General features: G+C 52.6%; 1 protein-coding gene and 1 pseudogene across 15 annotated transcripts; one reads left to right on the top strand and one right to left on the bottom strand.

The window, feature by feature from the left end:
- Positions 1-497: 497 nt before the first annotated feature.
- LOC144579212 (cystatin-B pseudogene) lies at positions 498-861 on the bottom strand (annotated as a pseudogene).
- Positions 862-13757: 12896 nt separating this feature from the next.
- Positions 13758-25967, top strand: LOC144579210 (glycerol-3-phosphate acyltransferase 2, mitochondrial-like). Of its 15 annotated transcripts, none has more exons than XR_013526276.1 (23): positions 13758-13863; positions 16171-16298; positions 16449-16562; positions 17255-17328; positions 17742-17846; positions 18042-18170; positions 19705-19804; positions 20259-20392; positions 20668-20806; positions 20903-21115; positions 21536-21658; positions 21827-21909; positions 22239-22357; positions 23006-23076; positions 23151-23409; positions 23492-23640; positions 23829-23906; positions 24191-24249; positions 24445-24576; positions 24659-24779; positions 24862-24927; positions 25234-25289; positions 25658-25967. XR_013526276.1 is itself a non-coding variant. In XM_078348581.1 (23 exons), exons 3-23 carry the CDS (start codon positions 16245-16247, stop codon positions 25772-25774), a joined length of 2436 nt encoding a protein of 811 aa, XP_078204707.1. In that variant the 5' UTR covers positions 13758-13863; positions 15838-15901; positions 16176-16244; the 3' UTR covers positions 25775-25967. The 15 variants fall into 15 exon arrangements, 12 of the variants coding, with proteins under 12 accessions (XP_078204707.1, XP_078204706.1, XP_078204705.1 ...); XM_078348581.1 differs by lacking the exon at positions 24191-24249 and adding an exon at positions 15838-15901 and having other exon boundaries at positions 16176-16298; XM_078348580.1 differs by lacking the exon at positions 24191-24249 and adding an exon at positions 15838-15901.
- The last annotated feature ends 44 nt before the right edge of the window (positions 25968-26011 follow it).

The raw sequence follows: 26011 nt of genomic DNA, 5'->3' as shown, positions 1-26011 counted from the left end.
ACATGTTGTCTCGCTCTGTTGCCCAGGCTGGAGTGTAGTGGTGCGATCTTGGCTCACTGCAACCTCCGTTTCTGGGATTCAAGTGACTCTCCTGTCTTAGCCTCCTAAGTAGCAGGGATTACAGGTGCCCATCATCACTCTGTGTTAATATTTATATTTTTAGTAGAGATGAGGTTTCACTATGTTGACCAGACTGGTCTTGAACTCCCGACCTCGAGATCTTCCCATCTCAGCCTACAACAGTGCTGGTATTCCAGCCACCATGCCTGGCCTCTTTTTCTTTCTTTCTTTCTTTCTTTTTTTTTTTTTTTATTTTTAAAATATGTATTTTATTTTTTGAAAATATTTTGAAAGTAATTAAGATACCTGATTGGAAGGGAGGAAAAATCAACACAATGAAATTTAGGAACAGAAATGCAAGAGCAGCTGCTGCATCCGGCCCCTTCCACCTGAGGGGCGCAGCCAGGAGATGCTCATTTTATGATCCCAAGTGTACGCTGTGGTCCACACAGAAATCACTAATTACCAGCCTTCTGGTGGAAGGACCCTGCCCAAAGTCAGGGTCAGAAATAGTACAGCTCATCGTGTTTGGCTTTGTTGGTCTGGTAGTTAGACAAGGTCAAGGGCTTGTTTTCATGAGGGAGACTTTGGAATACTCGCAAGTGGACAAATTCCTCATCACCGACATGCACCCTGATGAAGTAGTTCGTCCCCGCAACCACCTGGCTCCTGAAGGACACAGCCTCGAACACAGGGAACTTCTTGTTTTCTTTTTCTTCAAGCTGGGACCTTACCTGGTAGGCGATGTTCTGGGTCTCGGCGGTGGCCGGCTGCGCGGCGGAGGGCGCCCCGCACATCATCGTGGCGGCAGCAGAAGGACTCGGCGAGGGGACAGAGCCTCTTTTTCTTTGTTAATGTGGCCACTAGAAAACTTTAGTTCCCCATTGCAGTGCACGTTGTATTTCTGTCACCCACCACTGCACAGGGCACTGCTCTGTCACTCTCACCATGGGGAACCCTGCTCTTGGAATGCCGTGGCTTTGTTTCTTACTGCTGCTGTAACAAATTGCCACCAGCTCAGTGATTCAGAACAACTCGTTTATTATTTTGCAGTTCTCAAGGTCAGACTCTGACCTGGGTGTCACTGGGCTACAGCCAAGGTGTCACCAGGGCTGCATTCCTTCTGGAGACTGTGGAGAAGAATCTGCTTCTCTGAGCTGCCCACATGCCCTGGCTCATGGCCCCCTTCCATTTCTAAAGTGAGCAATTGTTGTGAGGGTTTTTCATGCCTCACATTCTCATGCGGACTCTCCTACCTCCCTCTTGCACATTGGAAGGATGAGCGTGATTGTACAGAGCCCACCTGAATAATTCAGTATTATTTCCTTACATTGAAGTCAGCTGACTAGTAACGTTAATCCCATTGGCTACCTAAACTTCTTTTGCCCAGGGTCCAGTTTCCTGACATATGCATGGCTTCCAGAAATTAGGACTTGTTCATCTTTGGGGCCTTTCTTCAGCTGCCCACTTGCCTGTGCCCCATACATCTGTTTTCTTGTTCTGTGCAAACTGGCCAGGTCTTGGAAATGACTGGTGTGGGGACACTTGCTTCATCTTCTCCCTTTTCTTGGTTATAGTTCAGAGATCTGCTGGGGGATGGTGTGACCCCAAACAAGCCAATTTCCTCCTTGAAGGGAGTGAGAAGAAGGGAGCATGTGACATGACCAAGCCAATCAGCAAACGACCCTCCCTCTTGTTCAGGACGGGGCATGTGACAGAAGCTGGCCCATATAAGGACTTCACTGAGATGCTGACAAAAGCAGGCCATTTGTGCCACAGGGGAAAGCCAGCCTGAAATGAAACTGTCTCACAAAGAAATAGAGATGAATGACTTGTAGAGAACTGGAAACAGAAACAACATGAAACTTGCAGAGAAAAGATTGCAAGTACAGTTTGAACCTCTGGATCGAACCATGCCTGAGTCCCTCCTGGCTCTGACTTTTCAGTTAGGTGAATCCACACATCGTCTTTTTTGGCCAAGCCATTTGAATTGGATTTTCTGCTATTTGCAAGATAAAGATCTGCCATGACTCAGAGAGGGGTTAAAGCCATATTTGATCTGGATTCATGAGAGCTCATGAAGCCTGTCCTCACCCAGTTGTCACTTCTCACCAGCCTTTGAGGGACGGGTCCTAAAGGAATGCCCTGTTTCACGTTCCCCCAGATCTCCGAGAGGAGCCTCCTGCCTCTGCTTCTCTTCCTTCCCTGGAGTCAGTGTTTAGGTGTGCTGGTCAGCCTCATCCAGCCCCTCTTTTCTGGAAACTGCTCTAACTCCATGGCTGGATTGACTGGCCAAGAGAGACACCAGGGTGAGCTGGACTATCAGACAGTCTCTCCTAGGAATCTGAAATATGAATTCAGAGAGGCCAGCAGCCCATTGTCCATGGGAATGCAGGAGCTGTGGGGCTGAGAAACCCCTTTCCATCCAGGGGGAGGGAAGGTATGGTGGGTGAGGAGAGAACAGCAGAGGCAGGCAACCCTGGGGCCAGGGGAGCCAGAAGGAGCAGCTGCCTCTGTCTCCAAGCGCTCACTAGCTTGAGGTCAGGTTCTTCCTGAGGTCTGACAGCTCCTCTTGCCCACTGGGTCTGAAATAAATCAATGATCATCCGGCCATTTTCCCTTTCAATGAGATAAATGAATGTCCATCACTTGCTATCAGAAGAGCCTTGAATAAGCCACTCTTCCCAATCCCACGCTTGCCCCAGGTCCCACTGCCCCAGATGGGGAGAAGGCCAAGTGAACACCCAGCCTGCAGGGACCCTCACCGAGGCAGTTCTCTTCTCCCACCTTGTGCCAGGCATGGCAGGCTGCTGAGGTGGCAGGCATGATGTGGGCTGCCCCGGGTTACTGAAGGCAGCAGGAAGCAGTGTTGAGTTGAGTCCCAGGTCTCCTGACGCCACACCTGGTGGCCCAGGCAGCTAGCTGCCCAGCCCACAGCCATTCTCCCCTTCTTCTCCCTCAAAGCCAAAGGTGGCTACACAACTCAGGACAGCGCAGGACAGGTGTCCGTCCTCTGAGTGGGGCTTCCAGGACAGCTACTGCTTTCCTGTTGGAGCTGGTGGCTCTTCACTGTACCCTTCCCCATCCCTATATTGCTCCCTGGGGCACGAAACTCTGCCTGAAGGTGCAGCAGCAGCCATTTGTGATCCTGAGGATGAAGGAACCTGATGAGGATGGCAAAGGGAACTGGAAGAACCCTGGTCCCCTAAAGCCTCACCCAACCCCAGCAGTGGGACCAGCAGGGATCCTGACCTCTGGGCTTCTCATTACTCAAGGAAAAGAAAAACATCTAATCCTGCTTGCTTAAGACCCTGTTGTCAGGTTTCTGAGTCTTTGTTATTTGCAATTATAACTGATCCTTTCCTATGTCCTCTGAAAATTTGGGTCATGGGTGGAGCTTTCTGGTGAGAAGGAGAAGGGCTCAGGGACTTTCTAATTTCATCATTTTGCTCAGGGTCAAGTTTCCTCTCAAGTTTGCAAGGACAGATGGAAAGTCAGCAGAAATTTGGCCTTCTCAGTGACTGGTGGGTGAATTTTACAAGGATTTCTCGTCACGGAGGACGGGAGCCCAAAGGAGAATGGCCGTCATTGGAGCCTTTCCTCTCCCTCCACTGCTGCAAACACTGAGGTCTGTGTCAGGTGGGCTGCAAGCAAAGAAATCTCAAGTAATGGAGGCCTCATTGAACAGGAGTTAATTTTACTCACGTAACAAACTAGTGTGGTCCCAAGATTGTCTCACAGGCCAATGAAGTCATGAGGTTGGCAGGTCTGAGATTGTCTTGATTTTCCCCCATTGTTGCAAGATGTCTCCCAGTGTGGCAAGATGTCCCCCATAGCTCCAAACAGCACATCCTCAATGGTGAATAAAGCTAATCTCCGATTGGGAAGGGCCTCTGTCTCCTTGTGCGGTGGAGGCTGTTGAAGCATGTGCAGGAGTATCTGAACTGTGTGCTACTGGGGTAGTCCGCACCCTTCAAGCCAGTCATGGCTTTCCTGTTTGCTTTGCCAGATACTGGCTAAGGACAGGTCTGTGATGCAATTCTGACCAGTGAGACATGATGGAAGAGCTGCTGGGTGGGATTCTGGGAATAGTTCCCTTACTCTTTGAAAGATGGATCCAGGAAAAGAGAGTCTCCTCTGCTGGGTGTTGTCATATCTGGAGGTGATGCCTGGAACTGTGGCAGCTGTCTTGTGATCATGAGGGAACCTGGCCTGAAAACTGAGCTGGCCCACTGAAGAGGGCAGTACGGAAAGGTGGAAGAAACCTGGGTCCTTGCTGATGTCCCTGTGGCACTGAACTAAGCAGCCCTGAGCTGTCCTACCTCTGCACTGTTTGGCACAGGAGACGCATTTTGATTGTTTAAGCCCTGTGAGTTGGGCTTTCTGTTCCTCACAGCTGACAGCACTCTAACCAATCCACACATTTCCCTCTGCTCGATTTCCTGCTCCAGAGACACAGGTGCAGACCAGTACCAGGCAGCCTGGCTCTGGGGAAAAGCAACAGTGCTTATTCTTTGCTGACACAGTGGGAGTGCTGCCTCCTGCGGCTGGCTGCTCATTCCATAACCACACTGCCTGCCACCAGTCCTTTCTACTTTTCAAGGACTGTGTTCAAAACCCCAGGCAGTGGGAGGAGTGGTTTGGGGAGGTGTTGTGGGAATGGATAAAGGAAGGCCATTCCCTGACCCTCAGAGCCCACACTGCCTTCACCCCACACAGCCCTACCCAGCCCAGCATCTCCTCCAGTGCCCCTGGAGACAATGAAGGCAGTCATCCACTGGCTTCTCCTGTGCTGGGCAGGGCAGGAGGGCTGGTGGTTAAGTGCTGGAGAACCCCAAGGCCCTGGGGCTAGGCCGGAATGTGTTTCTATAGAGGCATCATGGACATTCTGTCCCCTGCAGCCTGCCTGGTGCCAGATGAAAAGTGGCCGGCTTGGTACTTTTCTGCCAACTGATTACATAGATGTGCATCCACATGAGCTGCCTCTTGCAATGACCCAGGCCCCCACGAGGGCCCTCCCTACAGGCATCTGTGTTGAGAACACTCTGCGCCCTTCAGCCTCCTTTCTCTCTGGGAAAGGGACATTTTGGTAGTGAGAAAGGCCCAGAGGGAGGCACTTCTGGAGGCATTTTCTTTCTAGGAGGAAATGCTCCAGGGCTCTCTTCCATCACTACTAGCTGCCAAGTTGAGGGAATGGGGCGAAGGTCACAGGTGAGCTGCACAGCCGCGGAATCGCGCTTTCTACTTTTCAAGATTCATTCTCCAAGACGTCCCTCCATGAGCTCGTGCTCCTGCCATGCCAATGCTGGATGCCCGTGCTGGCGGCAGGTGGTGATGTGACCCAGGCCTGGAGCTGGGAATTACTACAGGCATGCCATTCTTTCTAGGCCAAGGGGGCAGCCTTAGGGCGTTTGTGAAAACCTCTTAGTAATGGAGGCTCACATTTCTGGTTTCCCAGCTGGAGAGAATATGCCTGGCACTGCTGGAGACCGTCTTTCCCACACAAGGGAGTCAGCCTGGACTTTTTAGCCACTTTAGTCAATAAATTGTCTTTGTTAAAAACAAATCAATTTGAGTCAGACTCTGTGTCTTGCAATGGAAAGTCTTTAGTAATATAAAGGCAGATGTCCCTCTTAAGCCAAATTAATCTCTCCTTTATTGCTCTCTCTATACCACACGTACCCACTTCATTGGCGTTTACTGTTTCCCCACCTGCACGGGTGACCTCCCTCCTCCACAAAGGAGTGGACAGCGCTGCCTCTGCAGCCACCCCTGGAACCAGTTGCAGTTAATTCTACTCTCAAGTCCAGCTAAACTCCTCGGTGAATTATTATCATTGGTCCAATCAAAGCGGCCTGGTTTTATTTATTCTTTTCTCTCCACACTTACTCCCTTCCCTTCCCCTGCATGGGCAACACACTCCCCATAGATTCCCCCACCTCTTGCCCTGCTTTTAAAATGCTCTTGCAAAACAGATACTTTATGTGCTTTTAATTTCTGCAAATGGTAATGTTTGGGTTCCCATGTTGCTTCCTCCTTTTTAAACTCAGCCCTGTGTTCAGGCCCAACCATGTGGCCGTGTGTGCATTTCATCTCTCCTTGCTGCTGCAGAATTCTCCATGGTGTGGACCATTCCCACTTTGCCTTTCCATTCTCCAGCGTAGACCCCTAGGGTGCCTCCCACAGCCCCCATCCCACACTGCCTCACAGAACTCTGCAGTGAACACCTCGGTGTGCATGTTTGATGAATCTGTGTCAGTTTCTTCTACATCTATGGTTGTAGAGGATGCATATTATTGACCAAAATCCCTCCACAATGGTGGCTCTGGTCTATACTCCACAAGCAGTGCCCTCACCAACGTCCCACGTCCACACCCAACACAAACGCTTGTGTTTTTGTTTTTTTAAGAGACCGAATCTCGGTTGCTGCCCTGGCTATTGACAGTTGTCGTAATAGCTCACTGCAGCCCCAAACTCCCGAGCTCAAGCGATCGTCTCATCTCAGCCTTCCGAGTAGATGGGATGACAGGCATGTGCCACTGTGCCCAGCTCCAATACTTGTCTTTACCCAGGTAAATTTTTCCCAATAGATTGCATTAGTCTTCTACTGCTACTGAACAAGTTAACACAAATTGTGTGGCTTAAAACACCATATAGTTTTCATCTTCCATTTTCTGTGGGCCAAAATTCTGGGCTCAGCTTAGCTGGGTTCTCTCCTCAGACTGCAATCAGGTGTTGGCCAGGCTGCATTCTCATCAGAGGCTCCACTGGAGGAAGATCTGATTCCAGGCTCCCTCAGTTCCCTGGCGGAAGTCATCTCTGAGTGGTTGTAGAATTCAAGGAGACTAGTCAGGCGCGGTGGCTGACACCTGTAATCCCAGCACTTTGGGGGGCCGAGACGGGTAGATCATGAGGTCAAGGGATCGAGATCATCCTGGTCAACATAGTGAAACCCTGTCTCTACTAAAAATACAAAAAATTAGCTGGACATGGTGGCACGTGCCTGTAGTCCCAGCTACTTGGTAGGCTGAGGCAGGAGAATTGCCTGAACTCAGGAGGCGGAGGTTGCGGTGAGCCGAGATCACGCCTGCCATTGCACTCCAGCCTGGGTAGCAAGAGCAAAACTCTCTTTCAAAAAAAGAAAAAAGAAAAAAAAGAACTCAAGGAGACTTGCTTCTTCAAGGTCAGCAGGATTGAGAGAGTCTCATACCTTTATATCCTTTCTTAAAGGGCTCACCTGATAAGGTGCACCCAGGATGATTAACTCAAAGTCAACTGATTAGGGACTTTAATTACATTGACAAGTTCCTATCCCTTTTTCCATATGGCACACCATCACCTTTGTTATAAGCTATTGATTAGAAGCAAGTTACAAGTTCTTCCCACACTTACCAGGAGAGGATTACAGAAGGGCTTGCCTATTGGGGTTCAGCTGAGAATTTCATTTCCCATGTACGTATTAGGTGTTATCTTGTTATTCAAATTATAGTAAAACAAATATAACATGAAATCTCCCATCTTAACCACTGTTAATTGTACACTTCAGGGGTATCAAATATATTCACACTATTGTGCAACCATTACCACCATCCATCTCAAGAACTCTTTAATTTTGCAAAACTGAAACACTGTGTCCCATTAGACACTATCTTCCCATTCCCTCTTGGCTCAAGCTTTTGGCAATCATTCCAGTTTATGTTTCTATGAATTTGATTATTCTAGGTATCAGAGGTAAATGCAATACTGTCTTTTTGTCACTGGCTTATTACACTTAGCACAATGCCCTCGAGGTTCATCCATGGTGTAGCCTGTCACAGGATTCTCTCCCTCTTTAAGGCCGAATCATATTTCATTGCACGTGTAGACCACATTTTGTTTATGTATTCATCCAACAATGGACACTTGCTTCACCTTTCAGTTCCCGTGAATGCTGCTGCTATGAACTTGGATATACAGTATCTCTCTGACATCCTGCTTTCAATCCTTTTGGGAATATGTCCAGAAGTGGAAATTCTTGGTCATATGGTGATTCTATTGAATTGTTTTTTTAGGAATGGCCATGTTGTTTTCCACAGTGGCTGCACCTTGTGCATACCCACCAGCAGTGCACAAGGGTATAATGTCTCACTCCTCACCAACACTCGGTATTTTCAGTTTTCTTGACAGTAGCTCTTCTAGAAGGTATGAGGTGATATCTCACTGTGCTTTCCGTCCACATTTCCCTTATCCTGGGTGATGCTGAGCATCTTTTTGTGTGCTCATTGGCCATCTGTATATCTTTTTTGGAGAAATATCTGCTCATATATCTTATTGTTATAATGTATGTTTCTGTACTAATGATCTTGGCCACCTCCTCATGTGCTTCCTGGATTTTGGGGTTTCCTCTCCCAAAAATTACCTGCTCGTGTCCTTTGTCCATTTATTTTCCTTGTTAATTTTCAGGAGTTCCTTGTATATTGAGGCTACTAATCTCCTGTCAATTTTAGACTGCACGTAACTTCTCTCATTTTGCCATGTGTCATTTGGAACAGATCTATTTGATTTTAACACCATGAAGTCCCCTCTGCTTTTTCTGCCTTATGGTTTCTGCTTTGAATTTTTGTCTAAGAAATCTCTTACTGCCTTTGAGTCTAAAAGATGTTTCCCTTTGTGTGAGTGTATGTTTGTTTTTTTTTTCTAGCATGTTATAATCTGGTCATGCATGGTGGTCAGCATGAAAAATAATCCCATATAATGTGGACGCTCAGATAACGGATTAAAGAATTATTCATGAACAATGTGAAAAGAATGTGAAACAAACTGAAAAGAATCATTCACTGATTCTTTAATCCATCATCTGAGCATCCACATTCTATGGGATCACATTGTTTTTCTCCACATACTAAGTAAGAGGTTTTTCAATAAGAATAGCAACTCTTGGCCGGGCGCGGTGGCTCAAGCCTGTAATCCCAGCACTTTGGGAGGCCGAGGCGGGTGGATCACGAGGTCAACAGATCGAGACCATCCTGGTCAACATGGTGAAACCCCGTCTCTACTAAAAATTACAAAACATTAGCTGGGCACGGTGGCGCGTGCCTGTAATCCCAGCTACTCAGGAGGCTGAGGCAGGAGAATCGCCTGAAGTGAAGTGATAGCTGAATAAGGGAAAACTGACACCTTGATATATCAGGCCACCCCTCCCAGGAGCAGGACATGAATTTACGTGGGGAGTGTCTACACCCCGTTCTACTCCCACCCACCAATGAATCAGCAATGGATGGAGTTTGCTAAATCGATGCTAGGGAGGAGATCTCCAGGGAGGAAAACAGAATGGGCCTGGAATATTCTTCTGTACCACTGCTTCCATTCTCAGCCATGCCTGGCAAGAGGGAGGAAACATCTTGTCATAGATCTATATTTCCTGGGTGGATGAAACCCAGGTATCCTAGAGGAAGCAGTTACGGCGGGAAGTTGGGGCAAAGGACGAGGGGACACAGAGCAACAGAACTCCTGGCTTTCCCTAGCATGAGCCAGTCCTCCCAGTCAGCATCTTGAGGTGGCACCAGCTAGCTCCCCCTCGTCCTGGGCATTGGGAGGATTGATGTGCTTCACTCAGCTTGTCTTCCTCATGACTTGACTGAGCCACACCTCAACCTTGTGAAGTAAGGAGCCAGATTATCACCCCTATTCAGGAGAAGAGGAGAAGCCATCTCCTGCTAAGGTCCGCAGAGAAGGAAGTTCACTCATCACTTGACAAACATTTATCAAGAGCCCATAGCGCAGCAGCTTCTCGGCCCTGGGAGCTGGCAGAGACCAGACAAATGGTCAAATGGTTCCAGTCAGCATTAGACACCATGGTGGACATGTTGTTCTTGTCAGGCAGCACCATTTCCTGAGAGAACAAACCCCCTGCACTCCATTCCTGCTAGGCCGGTCAATCGTGGTGCCCCCTCGCCAAAGACAGGAAAGAGGGCAATTGTCTAGGTCCAGCCACTATGGCAGGACATGCCACACCCCCTAGCCACACTGATTGACTGACAGGGCAAGATGAAGAGCCCTGCAGGACCAGAGTCTTCCCTGGGGTTTCACATGTATGTTGGGGAAAGACGTTTCTTTCTACTAAGGTTGCTGGAGGAGGGTGGAAACAAATCTTGGGCTGTTGCCAGTCATCTTTTTAAAGGAAAGAGGCTTCAGGAAGAAGAAAACCAAGCAGAGACAAGCAGTATGGACACAGGAGAGAGAACTAGAGGCCTGCCAATGTTGCTTTAGTACTTGGGTCCAGCCATGCCCGAAGTTAACACATTCATACTTTCTATGTGAGCCAACCCATGATCTTTTGGCTTATGCTAATTTGAGTTGGAATAAGTGGAAACAAGGAGTCCCACTGGACAGAGCCCCTACCAACAAATCCACCTCTCTGCTCCCGCTAATGAACTTTCACCCCTCAGATTCCACCAGACTCTTTTCGGTTGGGGCTTATTTTGATCATAATTCCCCTTTCTCAAAATGTCTTTGAATCCAGATTCTGCCAGTAAGTATCCTTTATTCCTTATTGATTTCTAACATCTGCTAGAAGGCCAAGCCTGCCTTCTGTGTCATCCTACAAGTTGGTGATGAAGATACTGATGTGGAGGACAGAACAGCGTAGCATGCTGCACCCTCCTCCGTCAGGGTGTCAGCCCTTGAAGCTTTCACACTGTCCCTTCACAGAATCCCGGAGTCCCAATATTAGAAATGACCTCAGGTTCCCCACTCACTCTCTCACAGTCTCTTGGCTCAAGTTTTCATCTATAGAGGTGGTGCCAGCCTTGGCCAGAGGAAAGTGGCCTGTGTGGTGAGTGTCTGTTGGCAGCTTCTAGCATCAATGTTCCCATTCTCCAGCCACTAGTGCCCAACCTGGACTTCTCCATTCTAGGCTGTGGTTTGCTGCAACGCTTAGCAAGGCTTTATGGAATGTTCTGGAATAACGGAAGGGAACTACAACATAGAGCACCACCAGTGGCTACCTCTTGAGGTGGCTGTGCTCAGAGGACCTGGGCCTGGGAAGGAAAGGGGTGTCTCAGAAAGAGGCATGTCTCCTCCATTAATCAGGTTACTCGGAGTTTGGCATTAGAATCACTGGACTGAGTAAGGAATGTTCACCTTCACCCCACAGGGCAGACACCATCCAATCGGGGGAGGGCCTTGATAGAAACAAAAGGCAAAAGAAAAGCGAATTTCCACATAACCATGACTAATGGAGGAGACATGCCTCCTTCTGAGACACCCCTTTCCCTCCCAGGCCTATGTGCTCTGAGCACAGCCACCTTCAGAGGTAACCATTGGTGGTGTCTATGTTGTAGATCCCTTCCATTATTCCAGAACCTTCCATAAAGTCTTGTTCGACATTGTAGCAAACCACAATCTCCATTCTCGCCAAGAATGGAGAAACAGAACCAAGAGCATAGGTACAGAGAGGGACAGATGAGCTCTATTATGGGAATTGGCTCCCATCATTATGGAAGCTGAAAAGCCCCACCATATGCTTTCTGCAAGCTAGAGAACCAGGGAAGCTGGTGGCGTAGTTCAGTCCAAGTTTGAAAGCCTGAGAACCTGGGTGTGGGGGTGCTGCTGGTACAAGTTATAGAATCCAAAGGCTGGATCTGATGTCCAAGGGCAGGAGAAGAAGGGTGTCCCAGCTGCAGAAGAGAGGAAGGGGGAAGCGGTGGGTGGTGAGAGGGAAAGAGAGAGAAGAAAAGAGAGAGCCTGAATGGCAAATTCACTTTTCCTCTGCCTTTTGTTCTATCAAGGCCCTTAACCAATTGGATGGTGTCTGCCCCCATTGAGTGAAAGTGAATATCCTTACTCAGTCCAGTGAATCAAATGCCAGTCTCTTCTGGAAATACCCTCATAGATATACCCAGATATAATGCCCTATCAGCTATCTGGGTATCTGGGTATCCCAGTCAAGCTGACAGCTAAAATTACACATCACATCTCCTTTTCTAAGCCCCAGACAGATAGGCAGGAGACCCTCTGCCCATTCTAATGCCAGCCCAAGTCCTTTTCTCCAGATGATGTACAGGAGAAAGGCCTGTCAGCACCTTCAGGGAAAACCTGTCCCCAGCCACAAGGAGGGCCTTTGTCCCTCTGGGAGCAGGCAGTTATGGTTGCATTAGGACATTCTGGGTAATGCATTATGGCGTAAGTCCAGGATGGGGCTCGCCAAGCCCAGACCAGATTGGGCAGAGCACACCCCAAATTGGTTTCTGTTTCTCTCCGGGTCGGGTCGGTCACCATCAGTGGGCATGGTGGCTGGCCTGCAGGTCTTGCTGCATTGCAGCTCTGCTTGTCCTGCAAACTGCTTGAAGGAGAAAGAGTACACTGAGTCCTTGGTGTCCCAGTCCAGGTCTGAGAGGAATGCTTCTTTTTAAATGTCCAAATTGCAGCAAACAACCTCCAGCACCACCACCACGACAAAGTATGTTTCTTCCGAAGAAGCTGCACACCTGCGAACTCAACTATGTGAGCTGCTGGGCCTCCTCTCTATAGCCAACCCATGCAAACTTCTAGTCTAAGGCCTCTGCCTTGGGGTACTTCTCAGCATGAGAACGTAAGAGGTGAGGACCTGTTCACAATGGCAAAACTCAGCTGCCTGTACAGACGGTGTTCCTAGAACTAACGGGCATCAGCCCTCGGTAAGTTCAAGTCTGCCCTGTTAGGGGGCAACTTACAACTTCTAAATGGTCTATATTTTTCGTTTTTCAGCTTCAGAGTCTCAGGATCTCAATGCAGACAGGGCACCGTGATAAAAAAGAAAGGTAAGATGGGGTACAAAATAGAGTCTGCAGGTACCGGGAGGACATTGCAAATCGGGTGAAGGTGAATGGAGCCACACCCAGCCTGGATAGACAGGAAATGGCACAAAGGGAGAGAAAGGCTACATGCTGCAGGGACAGGGTGTGGAGTCACATCAGGGTTGGTGAGTCAGAGAGGAGGGAGGGATGTGAACACGTTCTGTGCTCTCTTGGGTCCCGCCAGGCTCACGTGTGGCTTTGCTCCGACACGTTTGTGTTACATGCTGTGACACTGGACTCCTCTGGCATGTCAGGTGGGCTCCTTCCATGGGGGCAGGAACAGAGAGACAGTCATTGCGGGTTCTTTTGTTCTATACTGCTTGCCTCCCTCCCACTGGCTGGTCTCCTGCTGTGTGCTGGGAGCACAGTCAAAACACGAAGGAACCCAGGTCTCTGTTCACGTGGACCTTAGGGCCGAGACAGGAGTCGGGTGTTAATGGAATAACCACACGGACGAACACACTGGCCACAGGCCCAGCTGAAACCTCGGCACCTCGAGGCTGCGGAAGGTCCCCAAGTGAGGTCTAGGGTTTTCGCGAACAAAGGAAATGACCCTGGGGGGGGGGAGCTGACTTGTTTTTCATGACTGCAACTGGCTCTTGACGATCTTTTCTGCTAAACGTCTCCAACTGGGAATTTTGCGAAACCCCTGCTTCGAGGAGAGTGAGCCCTGGGAACCTCCTTATCAGAAGATGGCCTGAGTTCTTGCTTGAGGCTCGGTCATCCGGGGCCTCGCGGCTGCTTGCATCATCACCCTCGCACCGCCAGCCCGGGCTGACTGAGAAGAGGAACAGGCCCCGCCCAGAACACGGGTCAGGTGACCACGTCCAGCTACGAGGGCACGCTGCGTGGGGCGGGGCTTCCGACCCAGCCGCGCTTCCCAATTGGCTTCGGGGCTTTCTTTGAGCTGGTCGCAGGGAGGTGGGTCCGCGCCTTCCAGAGGCTTCGCGGGGCCGCTTCTTTGGCGGGAGTTGGCGGCTGGTGTGAGGTGAGACTCGCAATGGCCCCTCTCTGGCGAGGCCCTGTCAGAGCCCGATCGGGACCATCCAGGGGCTTTCGTGCTCCAGGAGCCTGGTCTGAGCGGCCTGTTGAGGACCCCGCAGGAGTTGAAGGGGACGGAGCGCTGGCAGTGCGGGGCCTGTGGTGGGAATGAGTCTCTCTGGGGCGTGGTGTTGGGGGCGGTGGTGGAGAGCGCCGCTTTGCCTCGTCCTTGGCATCCTGTTCCCCTACATCCAGAGGGGGCATCCGGGACCCGACGTGGGGCAGGTGCTCTGCGAATATCTTGACGTAGTTCTGGGAGCGCCCGCCATGGCTCTGGTGAGGGAGCAGAGTTTTGAGCGGCCCTGGGCGGGGACTGTGGGGCGCCGAGGCCATGTTCCAGGCTCTCTGTAGGGCACAGGCATTCCAAACATGGGGGCAGGTTTAGAGTTTTACCCTTGATCAAGGGCTGAACGCCCAGATGTGTACAAGGCCAGGCATCAGTGATAATCAAGATGGAGGCAAAGGGGAGGGGTCCTGTTGCTGGGCTAAAGGGACAGTGGCGGGCAGCTGGGCCCTGCGGGGTGTGTGCTCCGAGATGCCAGAGCTCAGCCTTTTCTATGACAACCACGACCGGAAACCTTGTTTTAAAAAAAGGAAGTGTGTGTGTGTGTGTGTGTGTGTGTGTATCTCAAGCCCTCTGGTGTTAATGTAGGTTTTAATTTATAATGTTTTAGCATATTGTATAGCCAAATATCTATATCTATCTGTCTCTCTCTATATATCTATGAGTTGAATTTCCCTGGGGTGCCAGTTTGCAGCCTCTGCCATAGGAATCCTGAGCTTAGTCGTTGAGTTAATTGGAAGATGGGGGTTACCCCTCACCCTGGCTTTGACTCTGCTTCGGTAAAGCTAGCAGAGACCTACCGGGGTTAGATATGGGCACTGGGGGTGATCTGAAGCTAGGGGACAGACACCTCCTTGCAAAGTAGGCAGGACTCGCCACAGGCCTGTGTTTGTAGCCTTCCTGTACCATGTGTCTGTGAACGGGGCTATGCAAATATTTTCAAAATAGCTAGTGCCTTTGGGATGAGCCTCCCACGGCTCCCCAGACCCTGGGCACTGCAGGAATCCTGATCCCATTACTGTTTGGATTCATGGCTTGAAAGTGAGCTGACTCGGGAAAGGAGGAGTATGCCTGGGGAATTCTTGGGAGGAAGTTACCGTGGGTCAGCTGGCTCTTCTGGGCCCCTCTTGCACTGAGGGCACACAGCCAGACATACAGAGATGAGCCTCTGCCCTCAGGACACTCTGATCACATGGGGAGGTAAACTGTAGCCCTGGAAGAGGGCTTTGTATGGCTCCTTGCCTGGGAGGCTTGGGCTGGGGAATTCAAGGATGAGAGGGAGGGCCTAGAGGGTGTACCAGAAGCAACGTGGACTTAGAGCCCTGTGCAGAATTGGGTGGGTGGCTGGGAAGGGAGAAGAGGCTCCCAGGTGGGCCTGATCACCGTGCGGTGGGGATGGAGAAATATGATTAGACCAGCCTACTCATCAGGGTCATGCTAGGAAGTAGGGAATTGGGGCTTTTAGGCCCCAAGTTTTGAGTCAGAAGGGGTTCAGTGCTGTTTTAAGGAACACAGATATTTGTTAGTTCAGGGAAATATTGTGGTGGGAAGGAGTGGTTGAGGAGGTACAAGTGGCTTCTTCTGAGGAGAAAGTTCATGTGAGAGGGGATTGATTGTCTCCGACTAGATGCTCATTCCCTGTGAGTAGGTCTCTGTGTTCTGACCCCCAGTTGTCCCTCTTCTGTTAGTCAGCCCACCTTCCCATAATGTTTGGATGGTTACAGGGGTATCTCCTGGTGCAGAGGGAAAGGGCAGCTGAGTAGGACCTGGTGGCCTCATGGTGATGGTCTTTGTCCTCCTTGGCAGTTTTATGCCTCCTTCCTGCCAATCCAGCCCTTACTCGTTCTCTCTGCACAGAAAGAATCAGCATCTCCAGTACAGCCCCTATCTGTGCTAGCAGATGGCAGGATGGGTGTGGATGGTAAGACAACCAGTCCCACTCACGTTGGCCTTAGGCAGCCCCTGACCTGGACATTGTGAGACCTTTTGAGGACAGCTGGCTCCTTGGTGGGACCAGTTGGGTGTGGGGCGGGGCCTTGATCTGAGCCAGCCCCTAGTTTCACCGTAAGTTCTCCTCACTGCTGATGGCCTAAGTGATGTCTGTCCTGGGAGTGGGGTATTGCAGTTACCCCAGGAATCCCTGGATTATGGCTCAGATTCCATATGGCTCCATCCTTGCACCTTTCCTAGCTCAGGTTTCTGTGGAGAGAAGGAGAGTGGCAGAGGTGACTGGTTCCCGAATCATATAGGCTCTCATTGCCACCATGTTGGAAAGCAGACTCCAGACCAAACCAAGGAGCAGCCCCAATGACCGAGAGGTAGTGTGCCTCCTCCCATTCCTCAAATCCCCTCTGTTCTGCTACCCCTTCTGCTGTGCCCCTGACTCCTAGAGCCTCCTTCACTCCATCTTTCCCCTTCTCCTGCCAAGGACTTTGAGTCCTGTCATCTCTCCTCATTGCTCTTTCCAGACTAGCCTGTGGTCCTCAGGCCTTGGGATGAAGCTGGAGGCTGTCACCCCATTCCTGGGCAAGTATCGTCCCTTTGTGGGTCGCTGCTGCCAGACCTGCACCCCCAAGAGCTGGGTGAGTGATAGTAGGGCCGGGCCCCAACCAGGAAGCATGGTTCTGGGAGCCAAAGCTCTGGGAAGCTGCTTCCTTTGTGTCCCTCCGAGCTTGGCTCTTCCCTGTCCCATGCCTCTGCTTCTGTCTTTCAGGGGAATGGATGCACTGGTATTGGCTGTGTGGTTGGGCTAGCTCCCAGGCCTGGGAGAGTTGGGTGGGGGAAGTGCAGAGGGGCCTAGGTGGTGATAGGGTGTGTCGTGAGGGCTGGGGTCTCATCATGCCTGTGTGAGTTTTGTTGTTCAGTTGTGGGGACATCACGCACTCAGACTTCCCCAGCCCTTGGTGCATACTTGGAGAACTCTTTTGGTTCATGCCATGTGATGGTGGTGAGGGGTCCCAGATTTCTGATGAAGACCCGGGCTTCATGCTGTCTGCTGTTAAGAAGATAACTTCTTGGAGACTTTCCTATGCCACTCTGAAAGAGGGTGATTCTGTACAGGATATGGCATTTCAGTTTTGAGCATGGGCCCCTTTTTCCTGGGCCAGCACAGGATCTAGGATCAAACACCTTTTGGGAAATATTGTGCTGTAATCTTTTCTCCTGGAAGACTTAGCAGGCCACCAGGCAGAGACCAGAGGGGCAGCACAGCGGCTCTTTTTTGCCAGTTTGCGGTGGCCCTCCAGGACATGCTATCTCCTTCCCTCTCTGGCAGGATTCCCTCTTCCACAGAAGCATAAGGGACCTAGGCTTTTGCAATGTGATTCTGGTGAAGGAGGAGAACACCAGGTAGTCAGAGCTGCAGAGTGGAGCAGGGTTGGGGACAGGGCCCCTTTGGTGCAGGGCTTCTGGGGCCCTGAGTTTAGGGGCCATTTTCTTCCTGTGATAGAAAAAGAGGGGCCCCGTCCTCTGTTCCATACAGAAGTCTGCAGGGAGGCGCACTTGGAGCTCTCTTGCAGTTCCTTCTGTGAGCATGTATGGATTGCCCACCATGTGTCAGGCTGTGAACCTGTACCCGACTCAGCAGGGTGAGGGGTGGGGATGGGGCACAGGTGAGTAGGCTGTTCCTCTTCCTGCTCAGGTGTTCCTGGGACATGAGACTAGGGTATGGTTCCTTTCTGATTGAATAGCCCTCTGTGAGCCCTGCTGGAGGTGGGCCCTCTCTGAATGATCTTCCCTCCTGCTTTGGGAGTTGTTCCCAGGTTTCGGGGCTGGCTGGTTCGGAGGCTCTGCTATTTCCTGTGGTCCCTGGAGCAGCACATCCCCTCCTGCCAGGATACCCCACAGAAGATCCTGGAAAGCACTGGGTGAGGAGGCAAGCACTGGGGTCTGGCTGGCACTTCTGGCATCCTGAATGGGATGAAAATGACACTAGGTAGGGGTGGTTGAGAGGGCAGGCTGGGGCACAGGTTCTAGAGCATGAGCTTTGCCTGGGACTCTTCCTTAAAGAGGAGGGTGAAGCCCCGCCCTAGCTGATACCACTTCTCCCAATCCCCTCACAGGGTACAGAACCTTCTCTCAGGGAAGGTTCCAGGAGGTGCTGGGGAAGGCCAGGTGCCTGACGTTGTGAAGAAAGAGGTACAGCGCATCCTGGGTCACATCCAGGCCCCACCCTGGCCCTTCCTGGTCAGGTAACTGTGCTGAGGGGCACTCACCCCTCGGTTGGGGTCCTTCTGGAGAGTGGGTGTTGACCAGGCTTGGGGAAGTGCTGGACTTCCCTCCTGGGGAGCTGGAGAATGTTTACCAGAGGGAACTGTGGCTGCCTTCACCACCGCCTCACATTGCCCCAGCACAGGTCTGAGTTTCTGTTAGATGCAGGGCACTGTTCCAGGGAAATGAAGGGGTAAACAGATACACGTGGCTAGGAGAAGGAAGGAGCAGGGCTGAGACAGAATACCAGGAAGGGGACAAAGAGACTGTAAGCCAGGGCCAAGAGGAGGAAAAGGAGCCAGGCTTGGGGGCTCACATTTCATTTCTACTCCCTTGATCTGCCTACCTTGACATCAGCCATTAGCCTCCCTTTCTGTGTTTCCTTCCTTCCAAGCCTAGCTGAGTTTCCAGGCTCAGGGTGCTAATAATGCTCTTGTGAGAGAGTCATGGGCACAACTCCCTGCTGTCTGCCTTCTCTTTGCACCTGAGCAGGTCAGCATTGCCAGAGAAACACAACAGTGGACTGGTTTCCTTGCTAAGTGCAAATGTCAAAGGGACACAGGGCACTCTCCAGGGCTCCCACCCAGCCGGCTCCTTTTTGGACTTACCCATTGTCAACTGATGCCCCATGTAATGCTTCACAGAAAGATAAAAGCCATCACATGGGACCTGCTGCTTATCCACCACACCTCCCTGCTACATACAGCTATGTGTCTGTCTTCAATTAAAGGTTCCAGGTCGGTGTGGTGGCTCAGGCCTGTAATCCCAGCACTTTGGGAGGCCAAGGTAGGTGGATTGCTTGAGCCCAGGAGCTCGAGACCAGCCTAGGCAAAATAGACCAGCCTGGCAACGTCATCTCTCCAAAAAATTAGCCGGATACAGTGGTGTGCACCTGTGGTCCCAACTACTTGAGAGGCTGAGGTGGGAGGATTGCTTGAGCCTAGAAGGCAGAGGATGTAGTGAGCCAAGTTGGTGCCATTGCACTCTAGCCAGAGCAAAATAGCAAGACCCTGTCTCCAAAAATAAATAGAGCTGTTCCTCCTGTTGAGTTGGGGGGACAACCCCACCTGCCTGCCCACCAGGGACTTCCCCCCTGCAGTTATCCCCTTTCCTTTTTCTATCACTAATTCTTCCCTGTTCTTCCACCTTTCCTGGCAGTTTGCAAAGACCAGGGTGGGTTTGGCCTGGGGAGAGGCTTGGTCTTCTTGTGTCCTTTAGACTAAATGGAGGCAGATGCTCTGATTCTGATGTGAGGCAGCTGCACCATGAGGTCTTGGGAGAGTAGCAGCATCTGGTGGGCATGCACTCTGGGTCAGAACTTACAGTCCCAGCACTGCTTCTTCTTAGTATTCTCTACCATGAAGCAGTTCTGTAGCTTCCCTGAGCCTTACTTTCCTCTTTTGTAAAATGATGATGGTGATGGGGCCTGCCTTAGAGGAACACTGGGCAGCCCTCCAAGGTGACATGGGGCTGAGATTCGCCCTTGTTGCACCTCAACCCCGGTGTCACTCCCAGGCTGTTCAGCTGGGCGCTGCTGCGGTTTCTGAACTGCGTCTTCCTGAATGTGCAGCTCCACAAGGGTCAGATGAAGATGGTCCACAAGGCCGCCCAGACGGTAAGGCCTGCCCTCTTTTGGGATGGGGATGGCAGGAGCAGAGAAGCAGAGGAGCAGAGGCTGGGCCAAGCCCTTAAGTCAGGAGTAGCCCCCATCTGGTCCTGCTTCCTGGCCTCTCTGCTCCCAGCTGTACAGCAGCGCATTCCCCATAAGCTGGTGGGAAAAATCCACTGCTCTTTGCCGACCTTCCCTTTATGTCTCACGGTCCTGCTCCCATGGGGCTTCCTCTAATGTCTTTTCATCATGGTCTTAACAACCATTACGTCAGTGCATCAGTGCGTCAGTGCAGTTACCTTAGAAGTTTTGGAAAGGCTCCTTTGCTTTTGGGAAATGTGCTCAGAGGAAGAACTCTTCAGCTGAACCCTCCCTCCTCCAGGGGTGCCCTGGGTTTTTGGCTGCTTGTGTCCTCAGAGTGGGGCAGGCTGGCACTTTCCTCTGGCTCTCCCTGGAGCAGGGTTCACCGCTTGTCCTCCTCTCTACTCACAAAACCCTCCTGGATGGGATCCTGCTGCCCTTTGTGCTGCTCTCCCAGGGCCTGGGTGTGCTCCGTGTGGCCTGGGACTCCCGTGCCTGCTCCCCTTCCCTCAGGTAAAAACCCTGTGTCTCTAGACACGCATGGGAGAAGTTGCAGGTTGGGATGGGGGGTGTGTATTGGGGTGTGTTGGCGGCAGCTCCCTGCCAAAGGCCCTCTTCCTGGCCTCTCTGTTCCTAGCCACACAGCAGTCTAACCTGTGGGGCTTAGATGGAGGGGTCAGCCACAGGCCCTAGGGCCATGGCTTTGCCACAGGGTATTCAAGTAGGACACAGTCTATTCCTGGGGGAGCTGGGACTCTCACTAGCCCTTTATTCATTCTCATCTTCAGAGCCCCTTGCCTTATCAGGCTCTGCCCTATGTCGCACAGAGCTCTGCTGAGGAAGCTTGGGGGGCTTTTCCTGCCCTCAGAGGCCAACCTCTCCCTGGACAGCTCTGAGGGGCTCCTTGCAAGGGCCGTGGTCCAGGAGGTGAGTGCCCCAGTGGTTATATATGGGCCAGGCTAAGGGGACAGGGGTCTGCTTCTGCACTGGCCTTAACACCCCTTCTGTCCCCTCCTATTCTAGGTCATAGATCAGCTGCTGGTCAGTGGGCAGCCCCTGCTCATCTTCTTGGAGGAACCTCCTGGGGCCCTAGGGCCACGGCTGTCAGCCCTGGGCCAGGCTTGGCTGGGATTTGTGGTAAGGGCAGTCCAGGTGGGCATCATCCCAGATGCTCTGCTGGTACCAGTGGCTGTCACCTATGATGTGGTTCCGGATGCACCATGTGACATATACCATGTGAGAATGTGAGACCCTCCAGCCCTTTGGGCAGAGGCTGATAAGGCAAGGGGCCCCTAGGTGGACAGCAGCTCCAGAGAGAAGGCACAATATTGTGTCCTGTGGCTGAGTCCCTCTTAGAGCTGCGGGGGCTTCAAAGGAATCATCCCTATAGTCATCTTGCAGCACCTGCCAGGGCTATTGCCATCATCTCATTTCATCCTCTGAAGACCTTGATAGGGAGGGATTTTCCCTGTTTGTTGGATAAGAAAAGAGGAACTTGGGGAGGGCAAGGTAATGCACCAGTGTGGCCTGAGATAAAACTGAGCAGGCTGGGACCCGAGGATACCCCTGGAGAGCAGGATGGGGTGGGCAGCCCTGATGTCCACTGAGAGCAGTGCCCCCGGTGAGGCTGTACAGTTATCCTCTCCCTTCTTGCAGGCCTCAGCCCCCCTTGGGCTGTGGACAGGAGCTCTGGCTGTCCTGCAGAGCCTCTGCAGCCTCTTGGGCTGCAGCCGTCAGATCTGCTCCCGGGTGCACCTAGCTCAGCCCTTCTCCCTGCAGGTATGGAGCCAGCTGGGGAAGGCTGGGAGTACCTGGGGGTCTGTCCTGGGCCTCCTGGCAGCCTGGCCTTCAAAGCCACTGCAGGGATAGCCTTGCCTACTTCTAGTGGCTGTGGGCAAGTTTCCTGGTGGGCCAGAGCAGGTCACTTAATAGCCTTGTCCTGGGCAGGAATACACCATCAGTGCCAGAAGCTGCTGGGGCAGCAGGCAGACCCTGGAGCAGCTACTGCAGCCCATCTTGCTGGGCCAATGGTAGGGGCAAGGGAGCGTGTGGTCTCAGGGGAGAGGCAAGCAACCCGTCAACATCAGCTTATGTATCCTCCATAGACACAAACATACTAGCAGCCCTCCCTCACCAGATATCCTGGGGTGATCTAGAATAGTTCCAGGCACTCGCCTTGCTAACAGTCTGAGTGTGGGATATGGCACAGAGGCCTGGAAGGGGCTGGGGATTATAAATGCTATCCTCTGTCCTGGGGCTGGGATGGGGGGGACACCCTCACCTTTCAGAAAGCCCAGGGCTTCCCCACAACTGTTTTTAGGTTGGTGCCTTCATTCTGTGATCTATGTCTCTGTCCCAGTACTGCTGTTCCAGACACTGAGAAGGAGCAGGAGTGGACCCCCATAACTGGGCCCCTCCTGGCCCTTAAGGAAGAGGACCAGCTCCTGGTCAGGAGACTGAGCCATCATGTCCTGAGTGGTGAGGATGAACCAGATCTGGGCCTTTGGGGGTGGGTCCCTGAACTGTCCCCTCTCTCTGGGTCAGCCAGTTTCCAGGGTCCTTCATTCCAAGTGAGTGTCTGCACCTGAGCTGCCCTCCTTCTGTGGGACCTTGGGGACATCTGAAGAAGAATGGAACCTTTCTCCTGCAGGAGGAGCAGGGCAGTCAGGGCCAGTATGAGGGAGCACTTACTTGCATGGACACAGATGATGGCCTGAGCACAGGAGGCTGCAGCTGCTTCCCGAGGCCACACTCAGCCCTGCCTTCTGAGCAGAGTCTCCCTAGCTGTGGATGGGGATGGTGTTAACTGAATGGAATGATATGTGTAAGGGGCTTAGCACAGTGCCTGTGCAGAGGGCCCTTATAGGGAGATCCATCAGTATCTTCTCTAGTGCCCCTGTGTGGTGGAGGCTGTGGGTTGGTGTGTGGGCCCCATGATGAGACCCAGGGTAGGGCCCCTAGGTCCTGGCCTGGCTCTCTGCCTCTGTGTGATAAATTCACTGCTCTGGGCATATGTTCCCCCTCCCTGGGGTGGAGTGGGGATGTCTGATAATGGAGGGATCAAGCTGCTGGACCTCAATGCCTGACCAGCATCTCCACCCGCTGTCCTGCCTCGCCCCACCCCAGCCAGTGTGGCGAGCTCTGCCGTGATGAGCACGGCCATCATGGCGACACTGCTGCTCTTCAAGCACCAGAAGGTAGGGGGTACAATATGGTGGGGAACTCTGGGTGGGGTATGGCCCTCCTGATCATCCCTGCTCTGCCCACCCAGGGCGTGTTCCTGTCGCAGCTCCTGGGAGAGTTCTCCTGGCTGACGGAGGAGATACTGTTGCGTGGCTTTGATGTAGGCTTCTCTGGTCAGCTGCGGAGCCTACTGCAGCACACTCTGAGTCTGCTGCGGGCGCATGTGGCTCTGCTACGCATCCGCCAGGGGGATTTGCTAGTGGTGCCACGGCCCGGCCCAGGCCTTGCGCACCTGGCACGGCTGAGTGCTGAGCTGCTGCCCGTCTTCCTGAGTGAGGCTGTGGGCGGTGAGTCTTGAGGGGTAGGTGGGATGTGTGTGCAGGTGTTAAGGGAACAGATCCTTCCTCATAATGGTCCCTCCTCCCCCAGCCTGTGCGGTGCGGGGGCTGCTGGTAGGCAGAGTGCCGCCCCAGGGGCCCTGGGAGCTGCAGGGCATAGAGCTGCTGAGCCAGAACGAGCTGTACCGCCAGATCCTGCTGCTGATGCATCTGCTGCCGCAAGAGCTGCTGCTCCTGCAGGTCAGGCCTCCCCTGCGGCCCACTTGGTCCTAGGCCTTCCCCTCTTGGTGGTAGGAATGGCCATCCCTGCCCAAGCACCACCTCTGAAATCTCCTGGGTGGTAGGTTTGGCCTTGCCCTGCCTTTGGCTAGGCCCCCACCCATGTGCCTGGCTTGCCTGAGGCCACATGGGTCCCTTTTTCTCCCTAGCCCTGCCAGTCTTCCTACTGTTACTGTCAGGAGGTGCTCGACCGGCTCATCCAATGTGGGCTCCTGGTTGCTGAGGAGGTAGGCAGGGCCAGGGGAGGTAAGACCCCTGCCTGGGGCCTGGCCTCCTCCAGCCTCCCACCCTGAGTGCCAGCTGCCCCAGGCTCCTCCTCTGGCCTGTGTGTGCTGTGGGTGTGGGAAGCCCCTGGCCTTGCAGTGGGGAAGCCTAGCTCACACCTCTGCGCCCTGTGCCTTGGGATATGGCCACCTATGCCCTGGGCCCATGTACGTCTCTCTGGACAGCACTGGCTTGTGTGCCTCTGAGCTTCTCTGCACACCTCCTGTTTCACGTTTCTTGGCCACAGGGCTGCTGCCACTGAGGGTGGGTGTTCACTTCCTCTGACTCTGCAAGTTGGCCCAGCAGGTGCTGTGGTGTGGCATGGCTCTGGGCATCCTCTTGGGCTCTCTAGGTCTGGTTTTACTGGATTCACCTGCATGTGCCTGGTCTGGGGGTATAGGGTTGATCTCTGGCCAGCTTGTCAGAGCATGTGCCTGGTCTGGGGGTATAGGGTTGATCTCTGGCCAGCTTGTCAGAGAACAATGCTTCCATGGCCCCTAGACCCCAGGCTCCCGAGCAGCCTGTGACACAGGGCGACAGCGAATGAGCAGAAGGCTGCTGTGGAAACCGAGTGGGGACTTTACTGATAGTGACAGTGATGACTTCGAAGAGGCCGAGGGCCGGTACTTCAGGGTGTGTTGGAAGCAGCTGCCCCTGGAGGGATGTGGTAGGGAGGCTGTGGTGAGCTGCACTCACCCCCACCTGTCCCCTCCAGCTGAGCCAACAGTTGCGCTGCCCAGACTTCTTTCTTTTCCTCTGCCGCCTGCTCAGCCCACTGCTCAAGGCTTTTGCACAGGCTGCAGCCTTCCTCCACCAGGGCCAGCTGCCCGATACTGGTGAGGCCCTTCTTCCCTTGCAGTCCTCCAGGCAGGCTGTGTCTGTGCGGGGCCCCAGGTCTAGGTCTTTTCTCTTCCGCAGAGTCTGGCTACACAAAGCAGCTTTTTCAGTTCCTCCAGGCCACCGCCCATGAAGAAGGGATCTTTGGTGAGTCCCAAGCAGTCAGCCCCGGCATGGCTGAATGCTGAGCTGCTACCCCTCTTCCTGAGGGAGGCTCTGGGTGGGAAGTCCGAAGCTTTCTGGAGGCAGGGGTGTGTTTGCTGGTGGCTGCTGCCCCCTGCCGGACAGTGACAGCCCACTCTAGGAATGATGGCTGCAGAGTACAGAGGGTCTTCTGTCCAATCAGAGCTCTATCCCTCCCTGAGCTGCTGCTTTAAACGAGAGGAGAGAAGCCTGTGCCCAGTGGCTCCCTGTGCTCCCTACCTAGAGCCTTCACTTCTGTCTTCTTTCCAGAGTGTGTGGACCCAAAGCTCGCCATCAGTGCTATCTGGACCTTCAGAGACCTAGGGGTAAGAACCAATGTCACCATCTTCCTGTCCTCCTGCTCCCACCCCGATAGAGCTGCTCAGGAAAACCCAGCTATGTCCCATCACCCCACAGGGATGGCCTGATGGTGCCTCATTAATACCCTGGGGTTTACCTGGTGTCTTCCAGCAATAGATGTGCTGATGGGTTTGAGAAGGTGGGATGGTTTTCCTACCTCTTGGTTTTCCAAATCACTGACTCATCGTGGGGTATTGGGGCTGCTTTGAGGCAGCATTTGTACTTAAACACTGAGGCCTAAGGGGCCAGAGGTCTCAAGACAGGTTTCTGGGGGACAGGCCTGGCCCCTGGGCCCTGTGGACAGGGCACTCACGGCCCATTTTCCGGGGCCCAGGTTCTGCAGCAGATGCCGAGCCCTGCAGGCCCCAGGCTCCACCTGTCTTCTACTTTTGCCAGCCGGGACAATCAGGAAAAACTGGAACAGTTCATCCGGCAGTTCATTTGTAGCTAGAACTGTGAGGTGGAGCCCGTATTGAGACTTCTCAGCTCCAGAACATAGCTGTGTCCTAGAGCCAGAAGACAGACAGGAGGCTGCAGACCCTTAGCTGCTCTATAAAATCAGAGCTTGGTTGTCCCTTGCCATTCCCTCCTTTGACATAATAAACAAGGGGACTGGTCGTGTGGTCTTTTCCCAAGCCCAGCAGTATCTTTTCGGCATATGTGTATGTGTGTTATTTGCTCTCCTCTT

The sequence above is a fragment of the Callithrix jacchus genome, chromosome 14 (assembly GCF_049354715.1).
Source record: "Callithrix jacchus isolate 240 chromosome 14, calJac240_pri, whole genome shotgun sequence".
Lineage (NCBI taxonomy): Eukaryota > Metazoa > Chordata > Mammalia > Primates > Cebidae > Callithrix > Callithrix jacchus.
This window is presented reverse-complemented; position numbering and strand designations above follow the sequence as displayed.